The sequence below is a fragment of the Vanessa atalanta genome, chromosome 9 (assembly GCF_905147765.1).
Source record: "Vanessa atalanta chromosome 9, ilVanAtal1.2, whole genome shotgun sequence".
NCBI lineage: Eukaryota > Metazoa > Arthropoda > Insecta > Lepidoptera > Nymphalidae > Vanessa > Vanessa atalanta.
In genome coordinates, this window is record NC_061879.1 from 980,403 (window position 1) to 990,432 (window position 10,030).

The 10,030-nt window shown below is 32.0% G+C and overlaps 1 protein-coding gene across 3 annotated transcripts; it reads left to right on the plus strand.

Annotated features, from left to right (window-relative positions):
- The first annotated feature begins 63 nt into the window (after positions 1-63).
- LOC125066286 (poly(ADP-ribose) glycohydrolase-like) lies at positions 64-9,686 on the plus strand. 3 transcript variants are annotated; one of them, XM_047674314.1, is made up of 11 exons: positions 64-81; positions 2,190-2,446; positions 2,587-2,745; positions 2,923-3,032; positions 3,686-3,829; positions 4,517-4,593; positions 4,756-4,921; positions 5,347-5,477; positions 7,937-8,124; positions 8,818-9,055; positions 9,494-9,686. In XM_047674314.1, exons 2-11 carry the CDS (start codon positions 2,210-2,212, stop codon positions 9,583-9,585), a joined length of 1,542 nt encoding a protein of 513 aa, XP_047530270.1. In that variant the 5' UTR covers positions 64-81; positions 2,190-2,209; the 3' UTR covers positions 9,586-9,686. The 3 variants fall into 3 exon arrangements, with proteins under 3 accessions (XP_047530270.1, XP_047530269.1, XP_047530271.1); XM_047674313.1 differs by lacking the exon at positions 64-81 and adding an exon at positions 243-425; XM_047674315.1 differs by lacking the exons at positions 64-81; positions 8,818-9,055 and adding an exon at positions 243-425.
- Positions 9,687-10,030: the final 344 nt, after the last annotated feature.

The following is a 10,030-nucleotide window of genomic DNA, read 5'->3' on the forward strand; positions in this document are numbered from 1 at the left end:
AATTGAAGACAATTCCATTGTTCGATAAACATAATTTTAAGAAGTTGAATTTTCGTATTTCATATGATATTGTTAATTTAGGTAAGTATCTACTTAAATATATTTCGTATTATTTCACAATTACTATTATTGTGCAACTTTAAAGTAAATAAATTATTGTTTAGTGTTTGACATGTCATATTAAAAGTAATCAATTACCTGATAAATTTTATACTATTTGTAATTTCAAAAATATTATTCAATATTACTTTTTTCATGAGTAACTTCCTTATAATACTTGGTTGTAATACTTTCGAGTTTTATACCCATATCACGCCGAAATGCGAATAAAAGTGTTTGTAGGCATAAAATGTTATTAGTAGTATCATAATCTTTTAAGGTGATTGTTGTGTTGTGTTAATCATTTATATGTGAAAGAAGACCTGGTAAGTGAAATTCAGGAATAATATAAAGCTTTAAATATTTAGAGACGGTATTATAAATTTAATGTTCTACGATTCAACAGTAACTTTTTAATAAATTTTTAAAAGGATAAAATAATAGAACAAATTTGTATCAATATTTAAAATACAACATTATTTTCCTAAGACGTCACTATTACTATAATACTGAAATTTATCAAATTTTATAAGATTTAATTTCAAGAAATTTACTGTTAGACAGAACTAGAGGACAGAGATACAGAGTATAGCTGTAGACTATAAATTACTTTTATTGTTTGATTGTCATCATAGACACGAAGATTAAACATTAGTGTAACTTATTAAAATAAATACATATAATTACAATATAATTGTACTACGATTATGATGCTAAAGTTTTGTTATAATTAAAGTTTTTTTATTTATTTTATTTTGTAAAATTGTTTATGGCTTATGATATACTATCCTTTCGCAAAAACGCGGGAATTATTCAATCTGCAATATTGTACATCGTACAGATCTATTCAGCCACGAAGTTATAAACTTAAATATACTCTTATTTGTATTCTTTGCTGTCTTTACTCTAATTATTTAAACACATCTCGTAAGCACGAGCGTCACTCACAAATAATAAGCACGCCTATAATAATTGAACTTTGAGGGAAGTGCTGTCATGAGTATATATTAGACCTCTAAAACAAAAAACAAATTATTGTTTAATATTATAATTTTAAATAGGTATTTTAATATTGATTTTACAAAACCAAGAGAGAGAGAGAGAGTTTAGCTATTTCCACCAGATATTTTAATTGGGAGCCAAATATTTATCAGCTACTTAAATAAATTATAATACAAAAAATATTCTCTAATTAATAGAATCTACCGAAAAAAAATCTTAATAAAAATGTCTTGTATTTGATTGTTGACTGATTTTTAAAAATATTAACAATTCATGTGAATTGAACGCTGTATAACCTATAAAAATGAGTTCTAAATAATTTCTTTAAACACTACATAAACGAGTAGACTGCATTCTTTAAAATGTATTGATAAAAAAAATATATTCTCATAAGATGAAGCTTCAAACTTAATCTACAAAACTACATCGTTATCCGAAAAAATATTTTTGTAATTATAAAATTAAAATATTTGTTTACACAAAAACAATGATTTGGTTTAAACTCCGAGAAATTTAATGTTGTCTTAGATTTTCGCGATTATTACACATTGAAATAAAACTAGTTTTTAACGGATTTAATCGCGTATATTAATTATGATTATAATACAGACTGGAGTCTGCCCGTGACCACGAACACTGCAAAGTGCTCGAAACGTCGGGATGTTAAAATAATTAATATACGCGATTAAATCCGTTAAAAACTAGTTTTATTCCTAGATTTTTTTTTTTATCAAAATTAAACGTTGAGACGCAACGCCCTAATTGTAATTGGCATTCTGCCCCGATCGCTCACAAATAGAGAACGTATTGCTCGTTGTTGCGTGCCACATAAAGTATATAATGCCACATAAGAATGAATAATGTAATAGCATCACGATTCTTTATATCGATTGACTTGACTATAGTATGTAGTTGTTATTATACACGGACACGCAGTTGCACGGAACAATACTAAAAATGACAGAAATTGACAAGCGGGAATTAGAATGGGCACTCTTAATAATGAATACGAAAAGGCCAATACTTGGCTCGATATTTTTACATAATTATAAATTAAATAGATTATGACGATAATTAAATATTTTCAGGTACATAGTCACGTTCAATTATGAGTTCTGATAAGATATTAACCGATGATTTCTTCAAGACAATGTTTGGGGTACATTCACCTTGGCTTTGTCGCGAGTTCCCTTCAGTAGCAGAAGGGGAATCCCATACTGTGTTATACGAAATACCCTCCGACGGAAATTTTAATAAAACGTTGAAACCGAAGATTGGAGAAGACAAATGGGATCAAGACCATGTTAAATTGCCATGTTCCGCCTATAACGTGTATGCTATTGAAGTAAGTAACCAGCATTCTACGGAACAACTTCCAATAGTGCATGTCATGCTAGGGCATTTTATCATTTACTTACAAGTTACAATGGCGTTATATTGTTTTTTGATGCTTATCATACTTGATTCCAAAAGTTTTTTTTTTAGGATAACGACGAGAAAGTTCTAAAGAAATGGGATTTGATAAAAAGTGCCTTGTCCAAGCCAATACATAATAGCCAAGATTTCATGGATGTTGTTTTGACTTACCAATCGGGATTTAAAGAAATATGGAAATTTAAGGCTCTACATAAATTTTTCAACGAGGTACCTAATAAGTTTACCATTGCTATGTATAATTAATATTACAATATAAAAATGGGATCTTTTTTAAAAATATCGGTTCGATTTTGATACGCATTCAGAGATATTTTTTAGAATATAAGTATGTATATTATTTTATTTAAGATAGCGAACAATTATATCGAAACATGTTTGTTTCAGTATTGGGACGAAGCGGAAAGTAAAAAGTTTTTCGATATAACTCTCCCTGAAGTTGTGAAATTGGCGTTGTCACTACCCGACCTCATAAAGTCGCCGATACCACTTTTGAAGTAAGTTAAACTTATTTACTTACATTGTTAGCTCATTGAAAGTTCTTAATAAGTAATAAAAGTTGTTAGGTATATTCTGGCTGTATTAATTAACTATTTGAGTGCTACCTGCACTCAAATAGTTAATTGTTTGTATATATGTAATGTTATGTATGTGTGTATTATTCTATTTAGAATCTTGTATAAACCTCGAAGTTAGAGGCTCCCTAGGGGATGTTACAAAGTTGCAATACGTACGGTTGTGTTAAAATATATTTACGATACTATAATGTATTTTTGACTTAGTGATAATATTTGTAATATTGTTGTACTTAGGACACCAACTCTTCTGTTCAGCAAATTGGAAGTCAAAATTCAAATCGCGTGATATGTATAATAACGACTTATTTGTTACCGTGCTTCGCTACCGAAAGCCATATACCTTATTAAGAAATCTGCAACAGCTTTTAACATAGCTTGAGAGACATGATTAGGCGTAAAGTATTGAATATATATTACTGTAAAAGCTTAGTATTTAGGTTAGGTTAGGTTGGAATGGTAAAAGTCCGAAAAAGTCGTCCTTTTATAAAAAAATACTTACATTTACCAACTTTTCGAGTTACCAACTTTTAGTTCGAGATTTTAAAGTAACATATATAATAAATTGTTTTCAGACAAGGTGAGAACAAGTCGATATCGTTCACTCAACTTCAATTAGCCAGCTTACTTTCAAATGCTTTCTTCTGTACGTTCCCTGAAAGAAATAATAAGAGAAGAGACTCCGAGTACAAGACATATCCACCGGTTAATTTCAATTCGTGAGTACATATTCAATAGTAATTATTCGTGTCCCATATATTTGCGACCGAGGAATTGTAAGCACATTTTCTTGCATACTCGTAACTGTATTTTAAATTTTATAGTATTCTGGAAATTTCTGGGTCACTTTATATATTGTTACTATAAGAAATATCAATCGTCAATGCGCTTCTAATCTTTGGAACTAAGATGTTATGTCCCTTGTGAATGTAGTTGTTAAAGTGGCTCATTTACCCTTAAAACCGGAACACAGCAATACTAACTATTGTTGTCTAGGGGTAGAATATATGCGGAATGGGTACCTACACTTAAGAGTTTTTGGAACCCACTTTTACGGCAGGCCGTCTCCTGATGACTACCTTTTTAGTACTTCTGCTTGTGCGATAGTTGCCATTCTATGTACGGGCTGTTGAAGGCTAAGTGTTAATGGTATTAGACTTGAAATAAAATATCATTTGGTCGGCTGTTACGATACTCTACTAAGCTCTATAGCTTACACCATACTGAATAGTGTATTACTTATTCACTATTTTTGTTAATCAAATATCAAAACATGTTTATCTAAACTATATCAATAAATAGAATATCCTCAAAATAAGGAAGAGCCAGACCAAGTACACATTTACATTAGAGTATTAAGTACCAGAAGAAATATAAAAATAATAAATCCGAGTTAATTATTGCAGACTGTACGATGGCGGTGGACCGAAAGTGATGGAGAAATTAAAATGCATCTGCCATTACTTCGGAAGAATATCCAAAGGTATCTATGTCTTATACTCAGTAGATAGAAAACAGGAAAATTGCAGTGTAACACTTTCGAAATTGATTAAAAATGGTTTAAATAGGCGATATCCGGTTAAGATTCACGTTCTAGGCTATATCGCATTTTCATACAATTTACTGTTTTTTGCCGTCTTTGCAGATAAGCCAAATGGAGTAGTAACATTTTCTCGCCATCATATACCAATAGATGATTGTCCAGATTGGAACAACTGTTCTTCAAAGATAGCCAAAACAAAATTATTTGTCGATTCAGATACACTTATAGAGGACGCGTCTGGTTGCATACAAGTGGACTTCGCTAACAAGTAAGTAAAACAAGAGGTGGGTATATTTAAGTACGCAAATTAAAATTAGCACTTCTTCGTAGTACGAGTTAGATAGTTAACTATGAAGTAACTTTCGTATTCTTTTCGTCATTTAACGTCATTGCACCTTCTAATTTTACTTTCAAACATAGAAGCACTTCAATAATAATTGAACTATACAGTCTTTTCTGAAATAAAGATCAAAGAGATGTTTACTAACAAAGGTATATTCGTACGGTAGGTTATTGAACTTTAGGGATTTACGTAATTTAAGATTAATGATTGTATGCCAGTATAAACGTTATATTTTATCCAATGACGTATCATGTAACGGTGGATGCCACAATTAATAAATCAAGCTCTTTAATAAACAATATCAATTCGATGTTAACCGTTCATTTTTATATGCATGTAAAAATGTTCAGATACATCGGCGGTGGAGTTCTCCGTCGTGGTGCTGTACAAGAGGAAATACGGTTTGTGTCCAACCCCGAACTCATCGTGTCTCTTCTCTTCACAGAAGTCATGGCACCCACTGAGGCTATTATGATTATAGGTGGGTAATCAATTTATTATATTTTCTTTACTTTGATATTAGAGTAGAATACAGTGAACCCGTCTCTTACCGAGAGTATAGATATACATATGTATTAACACTAGAAGGGCCGGGCTTCATACAATACCTTTAAAGACCGCAGCAGTCAAATTGACGGTACTAGAGATTCAGTCAGAATAGTTTTGAAATTATTGCGAAAATACCATTAAAAAAAAAATAAGTCAATTTTTTTTTAAAATATTATTGCTAAATAATTTTACTAGGTACTTAAACTGAGTAACATTTGTAACAAGTAATAGTTTTTTTGGAATCTTTTATACATTTTCAACAAACAGCTTTTTTACAGATTGTGCAGTTTTCACACGTTTTATTTTTTTTACAATTACGATTGACTTGACATTGCCGCCTCTTATTGTTTGTAGTACATCGTTCACTTGTTTCAGGATTAGTTTATTGTCTTTGAGTCGCAGTTAAAGTGTATTTTTTTTCACATACTATGCACGTAGATTGTTCACTAGTTGAAGGATAAAATCATGCCGAGATATTTTTATTTATGTTTCTTTTCGGTACAGAATCCACGAGTTTATTGCTGCTTAATCAAGTATATTGTAAAAAACATGAACCGGCCATCTCTGAATTCCAGCTCTTATGGTGCACTTGCGTGCCATTTGATCAAAAATGTCTACACCAAATTTGGTTTCATTATAAAATTCAATTGTCTCAGTTTTTTTTTATCAGTATCTATGCTCACGTTGGAGTGCAGAGTACTTAAAATGATAACATTTTTTGTTGGTTTTCCTTGATAGACAGTAAGGGTTATATCGGTCTTGGTTTTCATTATAAAAGTTTCATATCTTGTTGTACGAATACCTCTACAAATCGGCGGTACTTCTCGTCTTGCACGCCGCATTGTTCCAAAAATATTAGTCTTTTCGACCATTAGTTTTTAGCCAAATTTAGAGATGTGAAAAAGCTGTTAGTGGTAACGTTTCGGCCCTTTTTGAAATAGGGTTGTACCAGTTTCAAAACCACATATTCGGGTTATATAAATATCGTTTGAACGGTTTTCGTCTTTGCCTAGATACGGTCCATTCGGTGCCGTCACTTGCTACTTGTAACATACCGAATTCTGGTACTGATGTCCTAGCTGAACGTCTTTCGCGCGCTGTTTGCCCGCCGCTAATGGATCTACGAGATACCTCACGTCCTCTACAGGAATTTACAATAATATTGTTATTTGTAGCAGAGGAATCTACTTCGGAGTTTTCTGGTGAAGAAGTGTCCTGTTCCGACTTAAATTCTTCATCACGGTTTTCACAAACACTGTCTAATAAATTGTCATCACTTTCATCACCGGACACATCTAGTTGTATATTCCGATAACGCAACAGTTCTTGTTCTATTTGAGAACTACTGAGATGGCGGCTCATTTTATTACAGCAAATTACAACTACTCACTAGACGAATCCAATGTCTACTAAGTGTAATGTAAACAAGCTAAACTGTAAAAACTGACTCAGAATTTAACGTAAATAAAAACAAAAGTACCTTCATTACTTTGAAGAAATAGTTGTTTACTATTCTTATATGCCGTCACATTGACGGTGTGCGGTCTTAGTAGGTATTCGTAAAGGAATCTCATATAAAACATATAGTTTTATATTTTTTTTATACAGATTTAGCATAATAATAGCAATCTAGGAAAAGTCATAAAATATGAAAAGAAACAAAAACATAGTCTGTAAAATATTTAAGAATGAAATCGCCTTGCGGTCAAATTGACGGTCTTGGTCTTTCTAGTGTAGATGACTAAAGTTTTTTTAAAGACTTCATTCGATAGTAATAAATAGATATAGATAATCACATAACCGCTTTAACAACCCTTATAGTAGGAACCAATCCACTTACGAATTCATTTCTAAACTGTTAAACTCCTTTTGGCTACACCACTGATCAAGTAAATAGGATCAAGGCAAAAACTTTAAAATTCCCAACTCTATAAATATCTAAATGTTGTTGTTGTCGTGAATGTAAAATTAAGACGTTTAGTGCCGCTATTGATAACAAACTATTGTGAAAAATCATAAAGAATCTACCGGAGATGTCATGTTCGTACTAGGTCCTTCTATATTATCTGTCACGAAAAACTCGTTCCTTATATACAAATTTGTCATTAGCGAGGAACTATTAGTTTACTTTTCAGATTGCATTATTAAATTATTCAGTATATTAATAAATTATGCAGTAATTATCGGAAAGCAGTCGTTAGTTGGCCCACCCAATGCTACATAATTTCATTGTTATTGACACTGGCATTAAAAGAAGTTCTTCCAGCGCCGCCACTTGTTAACTTATCAACGATGTGGAACAGACAATCCTAATCATATCTTGCATTTAATTCCATGAGAGAGTTCATTGCAGACAAATATTTATATAATAAAGTTTATTTTCTTAAACAGGTAGCGAACGTTTCAGCACTCACTCAGGTTACAGCATGACCTTCAAATGGTCTGGTGATTATATAGATGAAACTCCAAGAGACTCATCAGGTCGAAGACGTTGTGCAATACTTGCCTTGGATGCTAAAAGGTTCCCGAAACCAGAAGAACAGTATACCAAGGAGATGGTGGACAGGGAACTTAATAAGGTACATTATTTTATATTATAATGGTCTGTCAGGATTCGGCCACAGTGGTTAATACTAGGAGATATATGATGATGTTTTCCTGGCGGATTTTCTTAATGATTACTACCTAACTACGGTACTACTAGGAGGTAAGATGATAACAAGTTTTTTAGCAAACACAAGTGCCCTTTCTATTATCACAATCTCATCCTGGAAGACATTCGACTCGACTTTAAGAAACGGAAAGTTATTAGACATAGCAAAGTGAAAAAACGAAATCTCTCAAATTATTGAATACCAAATAGTTCTTTATTTACTCTTCAAACGCTTAGTCGTGAAATTTGGCACATTGGCACATGAAGTCAAAAATTGATATCCTAACTTTTTAAACTTTTTCCCAATTTTATATCATCAATGCGAAAATGAGTTTGTTTCGTACGTTTTCTCGTCTTAACAACTCAACCAATCATCATGAAATTTTCCATACACGTTGTCGAGGCACGGCTACAAAAGAAGACAGGAACACGCGGGCGGAGCCGATGCCGGATATTTATTTTCTTATTAAACCCAATGGATGCGAGTTGCCGAAGAAAGACAGTGGCGTTCATATGGAGAGGTCTATGTTCAACAGTGGACGAAAGCGGGCTGATGATAAACCCAAATTAGGTTGTTGTAGAACACTTGAAGCTTAGCATTACTATTTTAAACTTGTAGGCATACACAGGATTCTCAATCCATACTACAAAAGAGGTTATAAATTTCCCTGGAGTAGCGACCGGCAACTGGGGCTGCGGGGCTTTCGGCGGTAACGCTCGTCTCAAGTCGTTGCTACAACTGATAGCCTGTGTGGAAGCAGGCAGACCCATGGCCTATTATACCTTCGGAGATGTTGAACTGAGAGATGATATCAACATCATTTATAACTTGCTAATTGGATATGAGGTCACTGTGGGTATGTATGTCGAGTCATATGAAAACTATAGTTTGTTGTTATATCTGACTTTTTAGTGAGACTTACACCCAAAATAAAATGTCCCAGTGACTGGAACACGTGAAGTTTAACCGATATTTGTGAGTTCGAGCCCAAGCAAAACTTATATTTTATAATAATGATAGATATGCTTGAAGTGTCAATTTGATCATCCAAACATGACTATTTAGATATTCAATAAATGGATGATGTGTGAACGTACAAGGTATACACCACTATAGACATTCAAATAATTGACCCCCACCAAAAATTATATTAAAATAAATAACATAAGTAAATGTATCTGAAAATAATAAATGACATAATAAACTATTTTACTATTTAATTGTCTGTAAAATGAACCTAATTAAGTTACAAAAATACATTTGTAAGACGTCATGACAATGTTTTTATTTTCAGGTGAACTGTATAAAAATATTCTAGAATACTGTCAAGCTGACATCCCCAGAAAAAACTTGTATGATTACTTAAAGGAGAATGTAAAAAAATAATATTTTTAATCGAACAAAATATCAAGATTTTGAAGACCATAAATTGCCTTTTGATGTATGCAATTGAATTTGTAGGATTAAATAAAGATTTTTTATTTTTATTTTAGTTCCTCACACTGTAGCCGCTGCGTGGTTCTATTTACATTGTTTTGATTGGTTTGGATTTTGATTCCAACGGCAATTCTAATTTCATATATTATTAATCGGTATGTAACCAAAGTATTATTTTTAAGTGTGCATGCATTTCTTTAGGGTCAATTAAAAAAAAGAATTTGTGCCATAAAAATAGTCAAATAAAACACATACCTAATATAATTAAAATTATTTATTATCCTTCCTCATATTTCTAGCATACTAAACGTAATAAGTGTATAATAATAAATAATTGAATAGTAATTTAGTTTTGAAATTTTTCAGCCATATACATATTAACATGATAATAGGT